The 21,829-nt window shown below is 45.5% G+C and overlaps 1 protein-coding gene across 11 annotated transcripts in view; it reads left to right on the top strand.

Annotated features, from left to right (window-relative positions):
• Positions 1 to 21,829, top strand: part of TRPM3 (transient receptor potential cation channel subfamily M member 3) — a 714,607-nt gene that overhangs the window by 493,428 nt on the left and 199,350 nt on the right. For all 11 annotated transcript variants that reach the window (XM_056523079.1, XM_056523077.1, XM_056523078.1 and 8 more), the window contains one exon: positions 19,912 to 19,984. In XM_056523079.1, the coding sequence (XP_056379054.1) occupies positions 19,912 to 19,984 (73 nt within the window). The remainder of the gene's footprint in view (positions 1 to 19,911; positions 19,985 to 21,829) is intronic.

Here is a 21,829-nt window from a genome sequence, read left to right as displayed (position 1 = left end):
CCTTCCCTAGGGGGTGTACTGTTTGTAATAATCTCACATATGGGTGTTCCTTTCTTGTATTTTCCTCTGAATGTATGTAACTGTTAGGTCCGTAACAAACATGCGCCTCAAATGCGAAGAGTTCTCGCTGAGCTCTGTCGTATTTCCAGGCGACAATTCAGAGTCACATGTTAGTTGTTCCCAAAAAGATGAAGCAGAGCATAGGTTGAAAATTGCAATTTTCAAAAGCTACCCTTCATCCATTCCTGGAAAATAAATATAGGAAACACCTGTGCGTTAGAAATGTCCTCTTTACCCCTATACCCATTCCTCAGGGTGGGTACTTTCTGTAATGGTGTCACATGTGGGTGTTTCATTTTTGTATTTTCCTCGGAATGTATGTAACCGTCAGCTACTGATATGCCATAGGCCACAAATACAAAGTGACCTCTATGACTTCTGAGCCTTGTTGTGCGCCCGCCCAGCACGTTACCCTATATGTGGATGGATTTTTATAGTCAGGGGAAAAAGCCCTCCAAAATTTGTAACCCAATTCCTCATATTACCCCTTGTGAAAATGTTAAAAATTGGGTAACCCCAGCATTTTAGTGTAAAAAAATCAAATTTTTCAATTTAGGCCCACTTTTCAAAAAACCTGTGAGGTGTAAGAACTCACTGTAACACTGTTACGTTCCCCGAGGGGTCTAGTTTCCAAAATGTAATGCCATGTGGTTTTTTTTCTGCTGTCCTGGCACCAAAGGGGCTTCCTAAATGAGGCATGCCCCCAGAGCAAAATTTGCTTCCAAAAAGCCAAAATGTGACTCCTTCTCTTCTGAGACCTTTAGTGCGCCAACAGAGCACTTTTTACCCCCATATGGGGTGTTTTCTGAATCGGGAGAAATTGGGCTTCAAATTTTGGGGGGTATTTTCTGCTATTACCCTTTTAAAAAATGTAAAATATTTGGGAAAACAAGCTTTTTAGGTAAAAATTTTAATTTTTTTTTTACATTTGCAAAAGTCATGAAACCCCTGTGGGGTATTAAGGTTCACTTTACCCCTTGTCATGTTCCCCAAGGGGTCTAGTTTCCAAAATGGTATGCCATGTGTTTTTTTTTTTTTGCTGTCCTGGCACCATAGGGGCTTCCTAAATGCGGCATGCCCCCAGAGCAAAATTTGCTTCCAAAAAGCCAAATGTGACTCATTCTCTTCTGAGACCTGTAGTGCGCCAGCAGAGCACTTTTTACCCCCATATGGGGTGTTTTCTGAATCGGGAGAAATTGGGCTTCAAATTTTGGGGGGCATTTTCTGCTATTACCCTTTTCAAAAATGTTAAATTTTTGGGAAAACAAGCATTTTAGGTAAAAATTTTAATTTTTTTTTACATTTGCAAAAGTCATGAAACCCCTGTGGGGTATTAAGGTTCACTTTACACCTTGTTAAGTTCCCCAAGGGGTCTAGTTTCCAAAATGGTATGCCATGTGTGTTTTTTTTTGCTGTCCTGGCACCATAGGGGCTTCCTAAATGCGGCATGCCCCCAGAGCAAAATTTGCTTCCAAAAAGCCAAATGTAACTCCTTCTCTTCTGAGACCTGTAGTGCGCCAGCAGAGCACTTTTTACCCCCATATGGGGTGTTTTCTGAATCAGGAGAAATTGGGCTTCAAATTTTGGGGGGCATTTTCTGCTATTACCCTTTTCAAAAATGTTAAATTTTTGGGAAAACAAGCATTTTAGGTAATTTTTTTTTTTTTACATTTGCAAAAGTCATGAAACCCCTGTGGGGTATTAAGGTTCACTTTACCCCTTGTTATGTTCCCCAAGGGGTCTAGTTTCCAAAATGGTATGCCATGTTTTATTTTTTTGCCAGTTTGACACCCTAGGGGCTTCCTAAAGGTGACATGCCCCCCATAAACCATTTCAGAAAAATGTTCTCTCCAAAATCCCCTTGTCGCTCCTTCGCTTCTGAGCCCTCTACTGCGCCCGCCGAACAATTAACATAGACATATGAGGTATGTGCTTACTCAAGAGAAATTGGGCTACAAATACAAGTAAAAATTTTCTCCTTTTACCTCTTGCAAAAATTTAAAAATTGGGTCTACAAGAACATGCGAGTGTAAAAAATGAAGATTTTGAATTTTCTCCTTCAGATTGCTGCTATTCCTGTGAAACACCTAAAGGGTTAAAACACTGACTGAATGTCATTTTGAATACTTTGGGGGGTGTAGTTTTTATAATGGGGTCTTTTATGGGGTATTTCTAATATGAAGACCCTTCAAATCCACTTCAAACCTGAACTGGTCTCTGAAAAATAGCGAGTTTGAAAATTTTGTGAAAAATTGGAAAATTGCTGCTGAACTTTGAAGCCCTCTGGTGTCTTCCAAAAGTAAAAACTCATAAATTTTATGATGCAGACATAAAGTAGACATATTGTATATGTGAATAATAAAACAAAAATTGGAATATCCATTTTCCTTACAAGCAGAGAGCTTCAAAGTTTGAAAAATGCAAAATTTTCAATTTTTTCATGAAATTTGGGGATTTTTCACCAAGAAAGGATGCAAGTTACCACAAAATTTTACCACTATGTTAAAGTAGAATATGTCACGAAAAAAAAATCTCAGAATCAGAATGATAACTAAAAGCATTCCAGAGTTATTAATGTTTAAAGTGACAGTGGTCAGATGTGCAAAAAACGCTCCGGTCCTTAAGGCCAAAATGGGCTTGGTCCTGAAGGGGTTAAAGGGGTACGCCGGTGAAAAACTTTTTGTTTTTTAAATCAACTGGTGCCAGAAAGTTAAACAGATTTGTAAATTACTTCTATTAAAAAATCTTAATCCTTCCTGTACTTATTAGCTGCTGAATACTACAGCGGAAATTCTTTTCTTTTTGAAACACAAAACTGTCTGCTGACATCACGAGCACAGTGCTCTCTGCTGACATCTCTGATCTCTGTCCATTTTATGAACTGTCCAGAACAGCATATGTTTGCTATGGGGATTTCCTTTTACCCTGGATAGTTCCTAAAATGGACAGAGATGTCAGCAGAGAGCACTGTGCTCATGATGTCAGCAGACTGCTCTGTGTTTCAAACGGAAAAGAATTTCCACTGTAGTATTGAGCAGCCAATAAGTACAGCTGTGTGTTACAGCCGAGTCCCTGCCGCTATCTCGTGGGTGCACTGGGCAGCACCCATGAGAACCATGGATGTGTATACTCGTCCTGGTGCGGGAACGTGCATCCTGCCTAGACATGTATACACGTCCATGGTCATTAATGTGTTAATTCAAATAGTCAACTTGTTCTCACTATTTTAGACAAATCTATTTGTCTTAAAATCAATACATTGCCTCTATTACAAGAACTAAAAACTGATGCTTATCTTAAAAGAATGTGATCAATACTCATGCGGCAATGCAGCGGCTCTAATGGCAGTGGCACATTAAAAAAAATGTATAAAATATTTGGTATCTGCATGTGAGTGAAAATGAAACCCTCCAAAATTAGCAAAATTGTGGTATTCTATTTTTTTTCCATTTCCCCACACAACTAATATTTTTTGGTTTTGCCCTACATTTTATGGTAAAATAAGTGATTTAATTAGAAAGTGCAATTGGTCGTGCAAAAAACAAGCCCTCACATGGGTCTGAAGATGGAAGTTTAAAAGAGTTATTGCTCTTGAAAGGCTAGGAGGAATAAATGAAAAAGCAAAAAATAAAATTGACTGTGTCCTTAAAGGGGTACTCCACCCCTGGACATCTTACACTCTATCCAAAGACATCAAACATCTTACCCCCTATCTTTTAGATAGGGGATAAGGTGTCCAGGGACGGAGTACCCCTTTAAAGGAGAACTCTGGGATGTGAAACTTATCCCCTATCCTAAAGATAGGGGATAAGTTTCCGATCGCGGGGGGGGGGGTCCGACCGCTGGGGCCCTTGGCTCTTTGCCAAAATAGTGCGTTTCAACCACCGCATGACGTGGCGGCTGACACATCCTCTCTCCCATAGAGATGTATTGAGGGGGCGTGTCGGCTGCCTCGTCATGCGGTGGTCGGACACGCCTTCTGGCTGGGGCCCCCTGACTGCCAGAGCCCCGTACAGATCTTGGGCGGCCCGGACCCCCCCTCCCGCGATCTGAAACTTATCCCCTATCCTTAAAATAGGGGATAAGTTTCATATCCGGGAGTTCGCCTTTAAGGCCAAAATGGGCTGTGTTCTTAAGGGGTTAACAAAGAACAATTATTAGTATTAGTGTTAATATGCATTTGTGCCAAACTTACCAATTTTGGTGCATTTGTGACTTGCTCGCCAATTTGCTTTCTGAATGTTGTTGGGGATTCGACTTAGCGCCTTACAAGAGCCATAGTAAGGTTTTGGGACACATTGTGGGAGATAATCAAAAGCTATCTAGTAGTAAATCTGTTTGTTGCCCATAGCAACTAATTACAGCTCAGTTTTCATTTTACCAGAGCTCGTTAAGATAAAAGCTGAGCTGTAATAGGTGGCCAAGGGCAACAAACACAGGTTTACTGCTAGACAAACACTTTATTTATCATTTGTCACTTTTTAAAAACTTGCAATATTTCTCACTCATCCAGGGCAGTGTGGCCCTGGGCAAAAATGTAAAATGGGACCCCCAGATTGCATGACTATGTTGAGCTCCCTGAATTGTGCTGCATCTCAACTAATGTGAGTAAATAAGATTGCGATGCAAACCTCAAATTGCTTTGACTACAACATGAAAAACATATTATGATGCCGTTTTAGGGGTTTAATAAACCACCTAAAGAGCAAGAACTGATGGATTGCTGGATTTCTCTACATGTGACCACATTTACTTACATTAGCCGAGATTCAGCACGATTCAAGGAGAACAACATGGCGATCTATGTCTGTGCAACCCATTTTTGCCATGTAGCCCTAACCTAGTACTGTCACCTTGTTCTTTATACAGTAATAGTCACTGCACACAGATAAACAGTGATTTTCTCAATGCTACCTATCAGTAATAGCGCCCCATATACTATAAGGCTATGTTCACACAATGGAATGTCCACACAGAGAATCTCTATGCGGATTTATCCTGCAAACTGCAGGGCACCAGCATAATATGAACCCTCATAAACTATAACAGTGATCTTCTCAGTGCTGCCTATCAGTATTAGCGCCCACATATACTATAACAGAGATCTTCTCAGTGCTGCCTATCAGTAATAGCACCCACATATACTATAACAGTGATCTCAGTGCTGCCTGTCAGTAATAGCACCCACATATACTATAACAGAGATCGTCTCTGTGCTGCCTATCAGTAATAGCACCACATATACTATAACAGTGATCTCAGTGCTGCCTGTCAGTAATAGAACCCACATATACTATAACAGAGATCTTCTCTCTGCTGCCTATCAGTAATAGCACCCACATATACTATAACAGTGATCTCAGTGCTGCCTATCAGTAATAGCACCCACATATACCATAACAGAGATCGTCTCTGTGCTGCCTATCAGTAATAGCACCACATATACTATAACAGTGATCTCAGTGCTGCCTGTCAGTAATAGAACCCACATATACTATAACAGAGATCTTCTCTGTGCTGCCTATCAGTAATAGCACCCACATATACTATAACAGTGATCTCAGTGCTGCCTATCAGTAATAGCACCCACATATACCATAACAGAGATCTTCTCAGTGCTGCCTATCAGTAATAGCACCCACTTATACTATAACAGTGATCTTCTCAGTGCTGCATGTCAGTAATAGCGCCCACATATACTATAACAGTGATCTTCTCAGTGCTGCCTGTCAGTACTAGTGCCCACATATACTATAACAGTGATGATCTCAGTTCTGCCTGTCAGTACTAGTGCCCACATATACTATAACAGTGATCTTCTCAGTGCTGCCTATCAGTAATAGCACCCACATATACTATAACAGTGATCTTCTCAGTGCTGCATGTCAGTAATAGCGCCCACATATACTATAACAGTGAACTTCTCAGCGATGCCTGTCAGTAATAGCACCCATATATACTATAACAGTGATCTCAGTGCGGCCTGTCAGAAATTGCACCCACATATACCATAACAGAGATCTTCTCAGTGCTGCCTATCAGTAATAGCGCCCAAATATACTATAACAGAGATCTTCTCAGTGCTGCCTATCAGTAATAGCACCACATATACTATAACAGTGATCTCAGTGCTGCCTGTCATTAATAGCACCCACATATACTATAACAGAGATCGTCTCTGTGCTGCCTATCAGTAATAGCACCACATATACTATAACAGTGATCTCAGTGCTGCCTGTCAGTAATAGCACCCACATATACTAAAACAGAGATCATCTCTGTGCTGCCTATCAGTAATAGCACCACATATACTATAACAGTGATCTCAGTGCTGCCTGTCAGTAATAGCACCCACATATACTATAACAGAGATCGTCTCTGTGCTGCCTATCAGTAATAGCACCACATATACTATAACAGTGATCTCAGTGCTGCCTGTCAGTAATAGAACCCACATATACTATAACAGAGATCTTCTCTGTGCTGCCTATCAGTAATAGCACCCACATATACTATAACAGTGATCTCAGTGCTGCCTATCAGTAATAGCACCCACATATACCATAACAGAGATCGTCTCTGTGCTGCCTATCAGTAATAGCACCACATATACTATAACAGTGATCTCAGTGCTGCCTGTCAGTAATAGCACCCACATATACTATAACAGAGATCTTCTCAGTGCTGCCTATCAGTAATAGCACCCACATATATTATAACAGTGATCTCAGTGCTGCCTGTCAGTAATAGCAGCCACATATACCATAACAGAGATCTTCTCAGTGCTGCCTATCAGTAATAGCACCCACGTACACTATAACAGAGATCTTCTCAGTGCTGCCTATCAGTAATAGCACCACATATACTATGTGGTGTCCCAGTACCGCATTCTATACGATACCTATCTATGTATGGGTCCCCATAGCCAGAGTCCCTAGGACGTAGGGATCCGAGTCATCCAGTCTACCCCAAGTTGCCTCTATTCTAGTGTATAAATCACTAAGTTATTCAAAGGTTAATGTAAATAGGATAACATATGTAAATAAATGGTTAATTACTTGTTTCCATAGCGTTGCAGGACCTGCGGGTCATGTGACTAGGTGGACTCTATGGTATTGAGCTTAAGGATCTTTGGAGGCCCTGTGACGTAAGCAATCCCATTACACCATGTAATGGTGAATGGCAGATGTTCGGACCAATCAGATTCACCCCACCCCCTGCCCATATAAGGGAGCGGCGGACATCTTTTCTCTCTCTTGTTCCTGGACAAGCAAGCAAGCAAGACCTGCGCAGCAATTATCGCAGTGAGTTAGGCCTGAGCCTTGCGGCGACGGCTGAACAATCTAATTATAGAGTGTATCAATTCCCAGACACTCTGCAGCATCACCTAATAATTCCCCTAAATCCGGATGGATCTGCAAATCGCTCCCTAAATTCAGAGACTGTATATCTAGCTCAAAGTCCGCTACAACTGCCAGTTACTAAGCAGCCTAAGGACTGTTTGTATGAGACTGTTACTGTGCCGTGGATATTGCCAGCACTTCAGTAAAAAGTTGTTCAAGTTCAAGTCCAATCTCTTTGTGGACCTTCAGTTATTTTATGCACCTATCGTTACTGGGAAGGGCGGTGATAGGCCGGAACATTGATTCAGCATACCAGCCCTCAGCCTGGCGTCAAGAACTCTAGGGTTAACATTAACCCCTTCTATACCTATACCATACCACCACTGCCATACACCCCCCAAGGGCTACCACAAAGCCTTTTTGGCATTGCACGAACAGGATTCGGGTGTGTGCCTACTATTGCACTAGTGAAAGTGTACTCCCCCCTAAGAAGTGAACTTTATTAATGTACTGTGACTTATACTCCGGGGTTGCGCGCACGGTGCTGTGTGGAGGAAGTGTGCATGTAAAGTAAGGTGGGAGGCGTACTGCGGAGCTACCACTCAGCGCGGGACATCCCGACGCACGTGATCCAGAGACCCCGCCCACTGAAGCCCTCAGTGCCGCCGCGGCCATTTTGTTGGAGCCTAGGGCCAGAAACCAACAAAGAGAGACAGCCCAGCGCGGGTAAAGGCGCAGAGTGCACCAACAGGCTAAAAGCTGTGAAGAACCAGAACAGTACTAGACTCAGAATACCGAATTGAAGTCCTGCATAGAGTCGCTTCAGCTGCCGATCAACACACTCAAATTTCAATTAAAGGTTGTTGAGTTTCAGGTCACCGCTCTCAAATTTGAAATCTACGCTCTCAAGTTCCAGATTCAAGAACAATTGCGTATTTCCCTGGGACCTAGGAATCCAAGGTCTATTTAAAGGGCCAGCCTACCAAATACAGAAATGTCGGAACCTGCAGTCCCACAGAATGTTGCCACCCTCACCAACACTCTCGACCTCCCAAGGGCACACCCTGCCTGTGATGCCAGCAAGACCTCCAACACAGGCGGAGCAGGACCCAACCAGTCCACCTTCAGTCTCTCCCTATGTGTTGGGAGCCCCAGTTGCCTCACCTGTCTTCTTGGGGAATCATGTACTTCCCACCTACAATGGTGACCCTTTTACGTTAAGAGACTTTAAAGAAAAATTCTACAGCCTCTTTGCATTTTATGCACTTCCCCCTCATCAACAGGTACAACTGCTTCTGGGACAACTCCAGGCACCCGCCTTGGAAGAACTTCGCACCTGGCCAGTGGCTGATAAGGCCACAGTGGGACAGATTTTTGAAGGACTTTCTCAAGTGTTTGAATCTCACTCCCCCTGGGAGGTACGCCTCCGACTCTATGAAAGACGCCAGAAGCCAGGTGAGACTCTCCGAGCACATGCAGTGGCGTTGCAGAGCGCATTAGAGGTGGTACAGAAGTTGGACGGCATCACGCCCGATCAGGGCAATCGAGTACTGATGGACCGGTTTATAGAGGGGGCGCTAAACAAATGGGACAATGCCCAACTTAGGATGCTGGCCATGCAGAATCCCGACATGGCCTTCCCGGCCTTTAAGAGACTAGCGGTAAGAGTAATAGAGTCGGGACCTCAGACAGAAGAAACTAGTGTTCCTGCTACAGACTCTCAGGGTCCTTTGCCCCAACCGCCTGTCCCTTCTCAATCTGCCCCACCAACCCCTTCTCCTAGTCCTTAGACAGCTGACTTACAAGACATTAAATAGGACATTGAACAGTTAGCCAAAGCCTTTAAAGAGATGACAGTACGGCCAAACCCTTCCAGATCTGCCACACCACCACCTAAGAAGGCTGACCCTCGCCCTGTCACTCCACCTAGTGTTCCTCCTGTGAGACCACCTGGGAGCCAAAGACCCGTTTGTAGTTATTGTAACAAGAATGGACACTGGAAGAGCCAATACTGGGCTTTAAACGGGCGTCCCCTGGGGTCGAGGACCGCACCCCAGGAGTAGAGATTGAAGGTCCAGAATCAACCAGCGGCAAGAAAGGACTGTCTATGTATGTAGCTGCTTGCCCGTATGTACAGGTGATGATTGAAGGTGTCCGGTTACAAGCTCTGATAGATACGGGGTCTCAGGTATCCACTATCCCACAGGGGGTTTTCTATAAATACTGGGGCCCAGAAAGGTTGTGTGACCCTCAGGAAGTGGACTTCAGAGTAATTGCAGGGAACGAGAAACCAGTACCCAGACATGGTTACTGGGAGCCCACAGTGCAGGTGGGAAAACATGTGTTAGGAAGGCAAGGGGTGATCGTCACAAATGTTAGAGATGAGGGAGCAGCCGATTTCATTTTAGGCATGAACATTATGAGGCACTGTTTTGATGATATTGTCTGTGCACTGCATGCGTCTCTCCCTCACTTGTCACCCCCAGGCCGGCGAGCTGCCCAACACCACACTATAACAGTGATCTCAGTAATAGCACCCACATATACTATAACAGAGATCTTCTCAGTGCTGCCTATCAGTAATAGCACCCACATAGGGGCGGACTGACCGGCCGGTCCATTCTGCCGTGGTCCGAAGGCCCGGCCGGGTAAAGGACCCGCTGCAGCTGCTGAGGATTAAGGACACTTGTCCCAGATCCCCAATGAGAAAAGCGCAACTTTCATGTGATATCTTTCTCTATATAAATATCTGGGATAAAGGTACCTGATTGATGGCTCCGCCCCCAGCACAGGAAGAGGACGGGGCGAGAGCTGACAGGCCTCCCAGGAACACAGAGCAGCCATTTCATGTGAGGTGAGTGATGTCCCTATGTGCTTCCTCTCTCCCCTCTGATCAGCAGTATATTCTGGCTGGGTGATGTGTGAAGAAGCAGCCCAGTGGGGTCACTTTCCCTCCTCCAGTGTCCACAGGTCACCAACAGGTCACATTAACAGAAAAATTTTTGGGAAAAATCGCGGCAAAAATGGTGCGGTTTTACCGCGATTTTTAGAAATCGCGGTAAAACTGCGCCTTTTTTGCCACGATTTTTAAAAAAATTGTTTGGGTGATGTGACCTGTTGGTGACCTGTGGACAGTGGAGGAGGGAAAGTGACCCCACTGGGGCGACAACATGTGAACACACTGCTTGTTTATTTATCATTAACCTTTTAAGGGTACATTCACATGTACAGGATCTGCTGCATATTTTTGCTGCATATTTTGTGCAGCTGATTTTGCAACCCGTTAGCTTCAATAGGTAGCAAAATCAGCTGCAGAAAATATACAGCAGATCCTGTACGTGTGAACGTACCCTAAGTGCTTATTCACATGGACGGATCAGCAGTGTATTTTACGCTGCGAATCCGCCAGCAATGGACCCTACAGTGCTGCCTCCATCTGTGTCTGCTCATAGCGACAATCCACCGCTACGAGCAGACACGCTTTGAGGTGCATTCACCGTGTGCATGCGCAGTATACTTGCACACATCGCAGCCGATCCTCCTGTTCCCTGAGCTAGGCCGAGAGCAGCCGCGATATGTGCGAGTATACTGCGCATGCGAGCAGTGAACATGCACATCAAAGCGTGTCTGCTCGTTGCGTCTGGTAGCCACTATGAGCAGACACAGATGGAGGCAGTGCTGTAGGGTCCATTGTTGGCGGATCCGCACCGTAAAATACGCTGCGGATCTGTCCGTGTAAATGAGCCCTAAGGACACAAGGCATACATGTAAGCACAGTGCCTTCTCCCACTCCCTCGGCTAATGCCAGACATCACCAATCAGGCTGAAGTCCGAATAGGGGCGGGGCAGAGTTGTGGCCAGGGGCCGACTGGGGGCCCTTGCTTTATTTGGTCCGGGGGCCCTGAGTGTTGTCAGTAAGTTATATACTATATACTATACTATATATACTATAATAGTGATCTTCTCAGTGCTGTCTGTTAGTAAAAGCGCTCATTTTATTCTTTACACAGTAATAGTGTTACGCCGAGCGCTCCGGGTCCCCGCTCCTCCCCGGAGCGCTCGCTTCACTCTCCCCGCGGCAGCGCTCCGGTCACGTCCTCTGACCCGGGGCGCTGCGATTCCGCTGCCTGCCGGGATGCGATTCGCGATGCGGGTAGCGCCCGCTCGCGATGCGCACCCCGACTCCCCTACCTGACTCGCTCTCCGTCTGTTCTGTCCCGGCGCGCGCGGCCCCGCTCCCTAGGGCGCGCGCGCGCCGGGTCTCTGCGATTTAAAGGGCCACTGCGCCGCTGATTGGCGCAGTGGTCCCAATTAGTGTGTTCACCTGTGCACTTCCCTATATCACCTCACTTCCCCTGCACTCCCTTGCCGGATCTTGTTGCCTTAGTGCCAGTGAAAGCGTTCCTTGTGTGTTCCTTGCCTGTGTTTCCAGACCTTCTGCCGTTGCCCCTGACTACGATCCTTGCTGCCTGCCCCGACCTTCTGCTACGTCCGACCTTGCTTTTGCCTACTCCCTTGTACCGCGCCTATCTTCAGCAGCCAGAGAGGTGAGCCGTTGCTAGTGGATACGACCTGGTCACTACCGCCGCAGCAAGACCATCCCGCTTTGCGGCGGGCTCTGGTGAAAACCAGTAGTGGCTTAGAACCGGTCCACTAGCACGGTCCACGCCAATCCCTCTCTGGCACAGAGGATCCACTACCTGCCAGCCGGCATCGTGACAGTAGATCCGGCCATGGATCCCGCTGAAGTTCCTCTGCCAGTTGTCGCTGACCTCACCACGGTGGTCGCCCAGCAGTCACAACAGATAGCGCAACAAGGCCAACAGCTGTCTCAACTGACCGTTATGCTACAACAGTTACTACCACAGCTTCAGCAATCATCTCCTCCGCCAGCTCCTGCACCTCCTCCGCAGCGAGTGGCCGCTCCTGGGATACGCTTATCCTTGCCGGATAAATTTGATGGGGACTCTAAGTTTTGCCGTGGCTTTCTTTCCCAATGTTCCCTGCATCTGGAGATGATGTCGGACCTGTTTCCCACTGAAAGGTCTAAGGTGGCTTTCGTAGTCAGCCTTCTGTCCGGAAAAGCCCTGTCATGGGCCACACCGCTCTGGGACCGCAATGACCCCGTCACTGCCTCTGTACACTCCTTCTTCTCGGAAATCCGAAGTGTCTTTGAGGAACCTGCCCGAGCCTCTTCTGCTGAGACTGCCCTGTTGAACCTGGTCCAGGGTAATTCTTCCGTTGGCGAGTATGCCGTACAATTCCGTACTCTTGCTTCAGAATTGTCCTGGAATAATGAGGCCCTCTGCGCGACCTTCAAAAAAGGCCTATCCAGCAACATTAAAGATGTTCTGGCCGCACGAGAAATTCCTGCTAATCTACATGAACTTATTCACCTAGCCACTCGCATTGACATGCGTTTTTCCGAAAGGCGTCAGGAACTCCGCCAAGATATGGACTCTGTTCGCACGAGGCGTTTCTCCTCCTCGGCTCCTCTCTCCTCTGGTCCCCTGCAATCTGTTCCTGTGCCTCCCGCCGTGGAGGCTATGCAGGTCGACCGGTCTCGCCTGACACCTCAAGAGAGGACACGACGCCGTATGGAGAACCTCTGCCTGTACTGTGCTAGTACCGAACACTTCCTAAGAGATTGTCCTATCCGTCCTCCCCGCCTGGAAAGACGTACGCTGACTCCGCACAAAGGTGAGACAGTCCTTGATGTCTACTCTGCTTCTCCACGTCTTACTGTGCCTGTGCGGATGTCTGCCTCTGCCTTCTCCTTCTCTACAGTGGCCTTCTTGGACTCAGGATCTGCAGGAAATTTTATTTTGGCCTCTCTCGTCAACAGGTTCAACATCCCGGTGACCAGTCTCGCCAGACCCCTCTACATCAATTGTGTAAATAATGAAAGATTGGACTGTACCATACGTTTCCGCACGGAGCCCCTTCTTATGAGCATCGGATCTCATCATGAGAGGATTGAACTTTTGGTCCTCCCCAATTGCACCTCGGAAATTCTCCTTGGACTTCCCTGGCTTCAACTTCATTCCCCTACCCTGGATTGGTCCACTGGGGAGATCAAGAGTTGGGGGTCCTCTTGTTCCAAGAACTGTCTAAAACCGGTTCCCAGTAACCCTTGCCGTAACTCTGTGGTTCCTCCAGTAACCGGTCTCCCTAAGGCCTATATGGACTTCGCGGATGTTTTCTGCAAAAAACAAGCTGAGACTCTACCTCCTCACAGGCCTTATGATTGCCCTATCGACCTCCTCCCGGGCACTACTCCACCCCGGGGCAGAATTTATCCTCTCTCTGCCCCAGAGACTCTTGCCATGTCCGAATACGTCCAGGAGAATCTGAAAAAGGGCTTTATCCGTAAATCCTCCTCTCCTGCCGGAGCCGGATTTTTCTTTGTGTCCAAAAAAGATGGCTCCCTACGTCCTTGCATTGACTACCGCGGTCTTAATAAAATCACGGTTAAGAACCGCTACCCCTTACCCCTCATCTCTGAACTCTTTGATCGCCTCCAAGGTGCCCACATCTTCACTAAATTGGACTTAAGAGGCGCCTATAACCTCATCCGCATCAGAGAGGGGGACGAGTGGAAAACGGCATTTAACACCAGAGATGGACACTTTGAGTATCTGGTCATGCCCTTTGGACTGTGCAACGCCCCTGCCGTCTTCCAAGACTTTGTCAATGAAATTTTTCGTGATCTGTTATACTCCTGTGTTGTTGTATATCTGGACGATATCCTAATTTTTTCTGCCAATCTAGAAGAACACCGCCAGCATGTCCGTATGGTTCTTCAGAGACTTCGTGACAACCAACTCTATGCCAAAATTGAGAAATGTCTGTTTGAATGCCAATCTCTTCCTTTTCTAGGATATTTGGTCTCTGGCCAGGGACTACAGATGGATCCAGACAAACTCTCTGCCGTCTTAGATTGGCCACGCCCCTCCGGACTCCGTGCTATCCAACGCTTTTTGGGGTTCGCCAATTATTACAGGCAATTTATTCCACATTTTTCTACCATTGTGGCTCCTATCGTGGCTTTAACCAAAAAAAATGCTGATCCCAAGTCCTGGCCTCCTCAAGCAGAAGACGCCTTTAAACGACTCAAGTATGCCTTTTCTTCGGCTCCCGTCCTCTCCAGACCTGACCCTTCCAAACCCTTCCTATTGGAGGTTGATGCCTCCTCAGTGGGAGCTGGAGCTGTTCTTCTACAAAAAAATTCTTCCGGGCATGCTGTCACTTGTGGTTTTTTCTCTAGGACCTTCTCTCCAGCGGAGAGGAACTACTCCATCGGGGATCGAGAGCTTCTAGCCATTAAATTAGCACTTGAGGAATGGAGGCATCTGCTGGAGGGATCAAGTTCTCCTGTTATTATCTACACCGACCACAAGAACCTCTCCTACCTCCAGTCTGCCCAACGGCTGAATCCTCGCCAGGCCCGGTGGTCTCTGTTCTTTGCCCGATTTAATTTTGAGATTCACTTTCGTCCTGCCGATAAGAACATTAGGGCCGATGCTCTCTCTCGTTCCTCGGATGCCTCAGAAGTTGAACTCTCTCCGCAACACATCATTCCACCTGACTGCCTGATCTCCACTTCTCCTGCCTCCATCAGGCAGACTCCTCCAGGAAAGACCTTTGTTTCCCCTCGCCAACGCCTCGGAATCCTCAAATGGGGTCACTCCTCCCATCTCGCAGGTCATGCGGGTATCAAGAAATCTGTGCAACTCATCTCCCGCTTCTATTGGTGGCCGACTCTGGAGACGGATGTTGTGGACTTTGTGCGAGCCTGCACTATCTGTGCCCGGGATAAGACTCCTCGCCAGAAGCCCGCTGGTTTTCTTCATCCTCTGCCTGTCCCCGAACAGCCTTGGTCTCTGATTGGTATGGATTTTATTACTGATTTACCCCCTTCCCGTGGCAACACTGTTATTTGGGTGGTCGTTGATCGATTCTCCAAAATGGCACATTTTATCCCTCTTCCTGGTCTTCCTTCTGCGCCTCAGTTGGCTAAACAATTTTTTGTACACATTTTTCGTCTTCACGGGTTGCCTACGCAGATTGTCTCGGATAGAGGCGTCCAATTCGTGTCTAAATTCTGGAGGGCTCTCTGTAAACAACTCAAGATTAAATTAAATTTTTCTTCTGCATATCATCCCCAGTCCAATGGACAAGTAGAAAGGATTAACCAGATCTTGGGTGATTATTTGCGACATTTTGTTTCCTCCCGCCAGGATGACTGGGCAGATCTCCTCCCATGGGCCGAATTCTCGTATAACTTCAGGGTCTCTGAGTCTTCCTCCAAATCCCCATTTTTCGTGGTGTACGGCCGTCACCCTCTTCCCCCCCTCCCTACTCCCTTGCCCTCTGGTCTGCCCGCTGTGGATGAAATTTCTCGTGACCTTTCCATCATATGGAGAGAGACCCAAAATTCTCTCTTACAGGCTTCATCACGCATGAAGAAGTTCGCGGATAAGAAAAGAAGAGCTCCCCCCGTTTTTTCCCCTGGAGACAAGGTATGGCTCTCCGCTAAATATGTCCGCTTCCGTGTCCCTAGCTACAAGTTGGGACCACGCTATCTTGGTCCTTTCAAAATTTTGTGTCAAATTAATCCTGTCTCTTATAAACTTCTTCTTCCTCCCTCTCTTCGTATCCCTAATGCCTTTCACGTCTCTCTTCTCAAACCACTCATCCTCAACCGTTTTTCTCCCAAATCTGTTCCTCCCACTCCTGTTTCTGGCTCCTCGGACATCTTCTCGGTCAAAGAAATTTTAGCTGCCAAAAAGGTCAGAGGGAAAAATTTTTTTTTAGTGGACTGGGAGGGTTGTGGTCCTGAAGAGAGATCCTGGGAACCTGAGGACAACATCCTAGACAAAAGTCTGCTCCTCAGGTTCTCAGGCTCTAAGAAGAGGGGGAGACCCAAGGGGGGGGTACTGTTACGCCGAGCGCTCCGGGTCCCCGCTCCTCCCCGGAGCGCTCGCTTCACTCTCCCCGCGGCAGCGCTCCGGTCACGTCCTCTGACCCGGGGCGCTGCGATTCCGCTGCCTGCCGGGATGCGATTCGCGATGCGGGTAGCGCCCGCTCGCGATGCGCACCCCGGCTCCCCTACCTGACTCGCTCTCCGTCTGTTCTGTCCCGGCGCGCGCGGCCCCGCTCCCTAGGGCGCGCGCGCGCCGGGTCTCTGCGATTTAAAGGGCCACTGCGCCGCTGATTGGCGCAGTGGTCCCAATTAGTGTGTTCACCTGTGCACTTCCCTATATCACCTCACTTCCCCTGCACTCCCTTGCCGGATCTTGTTGCCTTAGTGCCAGTGAAAGCGTTCCTTGTGTGTTCCTTGCCTGTGTTTCCAGACCTTCTGCCGTTGCCCCTGACTACGATCCTTGCTGCCTGCCCCGACCTTCTGCTACGTCCGACCTTGCTTTTGCCTACTCCCTTGTACCGCGCCTATCTTCAGCAGCCAGAGAGGTGAGCCGTTGCTAGTGGATACGACCTGGTCACTACCGCCGCAGCAAGACCATCCCGCTTTGCGGCGGGCTCTGGTGAAAACCAGTAGTGGCTTAGAACCGGTCCACTAGCACGGTCCACGCCAATCCCTCTCTGGCACAGAGGATCCACTACCTGCCAGCCGGCATCGTGACAAATAGTATGCCCCACACTGTACAAATGCCCCTTTTGTGCCCCTTACTGTGTAATAATGTCCACCTTCATGCTCCTTACTGAATAGTGCAATTTTAAACAAACGTTTTTTGTTAAAAAGTCTGCTTTTTTTTTTTAAAGCAGTACAATAATAGAAAAGCATATAATATGGGGATCATTTAAATCGCATGGTCCTACAGAATAGAGAGAACCTGTCAGTTTTACCATACAGTGCACTGCATAAAAACTAAAATCCTCCAAAATTTGCAAAATTGCGGTTTTCTTTTCAATTTCCCCACATGATAATGTTTTTTTTTTTGTTGTGCCATACATTTTATGGTAGAAAGAAAGGGGTTATTACAAAATACAATTGCAAAAAAACAAGCCTCATATGGGTCTGTGGAGAAAAATATATGAGTTATGGCAAAAATCTAAATTAGCTGTGTCCTAAAATCCTAAATCACCCCCCACAATATCTGTTAGTGGTTCCACACTTGTTAGGCAGCGTTGTATGTGCTGTAACTGGATATTTAAACACACACACACCCATACTTCCCCCTATTACTTTCTTTTTTTTTTTTTGCATTGCCCAAAGCCCATACACAGCACAGACTATGTATCTTCCAAGACCTGCGATGATATCACCAGGAGTCCTAGCCTATATGAGTCATTTCAGGTCCTAGCAGTTCAATAGTAAGTCTGTTTGTGCTGTCTATAGGTTCTTTGCAGCCCGGAGAGCTTTAGGGCTATACTTAGGCTGGGTTCACACTATGTTTTGAGACTTTGGGAACCGGCATACCACGGTTTTAAGTCTGGTCAGAAAACCGGAAACTGTAGTCACTATGGGAGATATGGGTCGGGTCCAGCTTGGATACGGGTACGGGAGTGTCCGGTTTTTACTCCCCCCCCCCCCCAGCCGGATCCGGTTCCCGTAGTCTCAAAACCTAGTGGGAGCCAAGCCTAACACTACTGTATTTTGCCGTGATTTTCTCTAATTGCAGCAAAATGCAGTAGTGTTAGTATTACCCTAAAATTAGGGGCTCCCTTTTGGATGGGGTCTTGGGCAATTGATGTGTTGCCCCCACCCCAAACCCCAACCAATGTGTAAATCTGGGAAAATCACTATTACAGGTTTGTATTCACATATAGCTACTTTTCTCTTGATGTTTCTCTTGATAGCAATTTGCTTGGGATTTTCTGGTCATGTCTGTTACCATTTTCCAATCCTTCACAAATGTGTTACTCTACGCCTTCTGCGTAGTGAGAATAGAAAAGATCTGAACACAACGCCATGGCAAGGTCTCAAAGCTTTGTTGATGAATGACCGAGCCTCAAAATCCAATAACAGGATTCATTCTTGCATTGGGCCATGACCTTTTAACAAGGTAGTGTGCATGAAAGCCAAATCACACAATCTTACTGTCACACACCTAGAATATGCTAGTTCTGCTAACAGATATAGGTCAATAGATGTGTTGCATTTCATTTGTTTGCGTAGTTTTTGTTATAGAAGGATAGATAGATAGATACTGTAGTAGATAGATTTATCAATGTCATATTTTCTGCAGTCAATTTCAGCACCTCCAGAATAATTTCTTCACCTCATGAATAAATATTAATGGAAATACACTCCTGCCATACATGCCAATGTGAGTCTCATTGCCTAATAAGATCTTTATTTTCATTTATTAGTACAATGTATATATTTACATGCCATAAATAGTCTATTTTCAGACAATAACGAACACGTCATTTACAATCATCGTTATTGTTTTTAGAAGGTTTTTTTTGTTTGTAGCAAGGAAGTCGTGAATCTGTGTTCATATTATCATCACATACTACTTGAGTTATTAATATATTCACATTCATTAGCAATTTCTGAACATTTATGGGTTGGCTGGTATTTTAATAGGGTTAATTTTCACATGGGGATCAAGCATTAAATCTAGTAAAATTTCAATTGCAAATATTTCTGGTGCAAATCTGCCATGTGTGACTATGAGTTGTATGGCTCCATAAATAGCAGTCTATACATTGGTGTTTTCCAAACAGTGTGCCTCCAGCTGTTGCAAAACTACAACTCCCAGCATTCCCAGTTGTAAGAAGTTGTAATTTTGCAACAGCTGAAGACACAGTATTTGGAAAACACTGCTCAAAATGCTTCCGATTTAGTATCCATCGATTCCAATAATAAGGCTAGGTTCACACTACGGAATTTCTGACCAGACTTCCACTTTGCAGCAGAATCCCATTGCTCGGGTGATTGGGGATTATTTGAAAATGTATTATTTGTCCATGAAATTTGTCCATGAAATCTGCAATCTATTGGCAGAACCTGCTACAGACAGGCTCTATCAATAGGACTTGATCGGTGGACACAAAGGATCAGGTGGTAAGCGAATCTTCTGGCCGCAATAGCGCCACGGCCAGATCTGACCCACTGTCCCACCACCGATTATTTTAACATTTAATTAAATTCCGCTGTCAACTTTGACAGCTGAATTTAAAGAGTTAATAGCGGCCCGCAGCGATCGCCACATGCCACAAATCAGCTGTGGATCACCGGGTATGAAGCAGGCATGAGTCTGGAGGCAGCTCCATACACCCTTAGGGGCACCATGACAGATTTGAATCATCAAGGGTCACAAAGGGGTTAATGTAGATAAATATTCATGCATATAAAAGCAGTGTGATCTGATGGTCCTTTAATGCCACCTTAAAATTTGATGTCTAAAGAAGAGATAAAACTAGCGATGATCATCAACCAGGTCAATATAATTGTACATTTCTGTAATACTATTATAGACATCATCATTAATGACAAGAATCTGTCTGATCTATAACCTTTCATTTCCTCATCTTTCAGATAACAGTGTTCAGAATGGGATCAGAAGGTCATCAAGATATTGATTTAGCAATCTTGACAGCTCTGCTAAAAGGTGATTATAAGTCATCAATATAAATAATGAAAAAAAAAAGTCTTCATAGATACAGATACCATATGGATATTTAGGTTAAATATGATTTTTATTGATTTTTGTATTTTTTTTCCCAAAGAGATGTGAAATGTACAATATTACATAATAGAACTGTCCTGTTATACCTAATATAAAACTAGCAATTATGAACAAAAATTTATAACAGAGAGATAGAAGAACCACTATGTAGAATATTTCAGAATAAGTTAAGATAGGTAGAGGGCCGATGAAGCTCCAGTCGTGTTACATTAGAGTTATGAGACATTATCTCTGGTCCATATTCATATCTCGGAAGATTCTTAGAAAAGAGGCCAGTGTGTCCATTTATGAAAATAGAACTCTCTAGAGGCCATAACAGTCCATAAATGTACTAGGATTCTGGGATGAAATTATTGATAGCCTATCTTCAGTATAGATCAGCAACATGATTGGTGGGGTTTCCGAAATCTATCACCTGCCAATCGGCTGTTTGGTTAGAATTGGTGCACCCACGTATACAGAGAGTAGAATTAGAAGCAGGCAGCTATGTACATTGTGTAGCGGCCATGTTGGATTACTGCAGCTTGGCTCCCAGTAACAGAAGAGAGCACCTTTCAATTTTTGCTAGTGTGCATCCTGATATTATTTAAAAAGGTACTTGAGTGAGAGTGCAAGCTTTTAACACAAATTATATTTGTTAAATAATGTTCTAGATTGGTAATTTATGAATAAACAAAGTTGCAATACCCCTTTGCCATCCCCTCCTAGCCTACTGGCTGACGACTTGTTGGAGAAGACAGCTTATCCAGAGATGTCAAGCCAGAAAAGTTGAGAAATATGCTAATGGTTATCTGAGCAGGTGTAAAGCCAGCAATTTGTTCCTGACAGTGTATTGCTGCTCCCAGCATGCACAGCAGTGGGGTTACCTTCAATCCATCACTCCCCGTTTAAGAACCTCTTATTTGCTGTTTATCTGCTCCTGTCACTGCCACTCCTGGGACTGCCTGTGGGGTGCACACATGTTCCCTTCATGATTCCTGATCCTGTTCCCTGGCTAGGCTTCTGCTTGTACCTCTGTATTGCCTTTACTACAAATGTGTGATGCCCATCTTGACCTGTGTGCATGTTTCTCACTGCACATCTCCACTGCCAGTCTTAGACCTCAGCGTGTACCCAGACTTGTCTTCGTCTGACCCATCAGCTTCGCTGGTCCAGTTCCCTGTATGATTAAGAGTAAAAACAGGTGTAGAAAGCGCCCTCGTGAGTCGCCCATACCAGTTAGGTGGCACAGCAAGTCCACACCCAATGCTGTTACAGCAAGTCTGCCTATGTTAAAGTAAGAAGAGATGGCACAGCAATAGATTGGATCAAGAGGATCAGACCAAATTAAGGGATCACATTTCTGAGAAAATATATATAAAAAAAAAATAATATAAGGGGTGATAGGAAACATTTTGATTGATTGTCTACAGATAAGGAGTTACCAAGAGGAGAGATGATCTGAAGGTAGGTAGATGGAAAGGAAACCATCCAGGACATTTGCTTGTTTGTCATCAGTGTTGAAAAGTAGATCTACAATGCTGGTGGCATGGACAAAAGTATGTTTTAGGGAAAACTATAAAACCTAAACGAAAAAGGAGGCATTCACATAATTACAAAAAAAATCTTTATTAAATATGTAGTGTAAGAAAATTTATATAAAGACAGGGTAGCACAAATGTAAAAGTTGCCAGGGCAACATCAGTGCAAAAAAATGGATAGAAATGTTTTACCAAATACTGCTTGTGGCCAACAGACCATAATTTATACTGGTCCAGTACATGAAAC

This window comes from Hyla sarda, chromosome 1 (assembly GCF_029499605.1).
Source record: "Hyla sarda isolate aHylSar1 chromosome 1, aHylSar1.hap1, whole genome shotgun sequence".
In the NCBI taxonomy this organism is placed as follows: Eukaryota; Metazoa; Chordata; class Amphibia; order Anura; family Hylidae; genus Hyla; species Hyla sarda.
The sequence above is the reverse complement of the archived record's forward strand: the minus strand, read 5'-3'. Positions and strand labels throughout refer to the sequence as shown.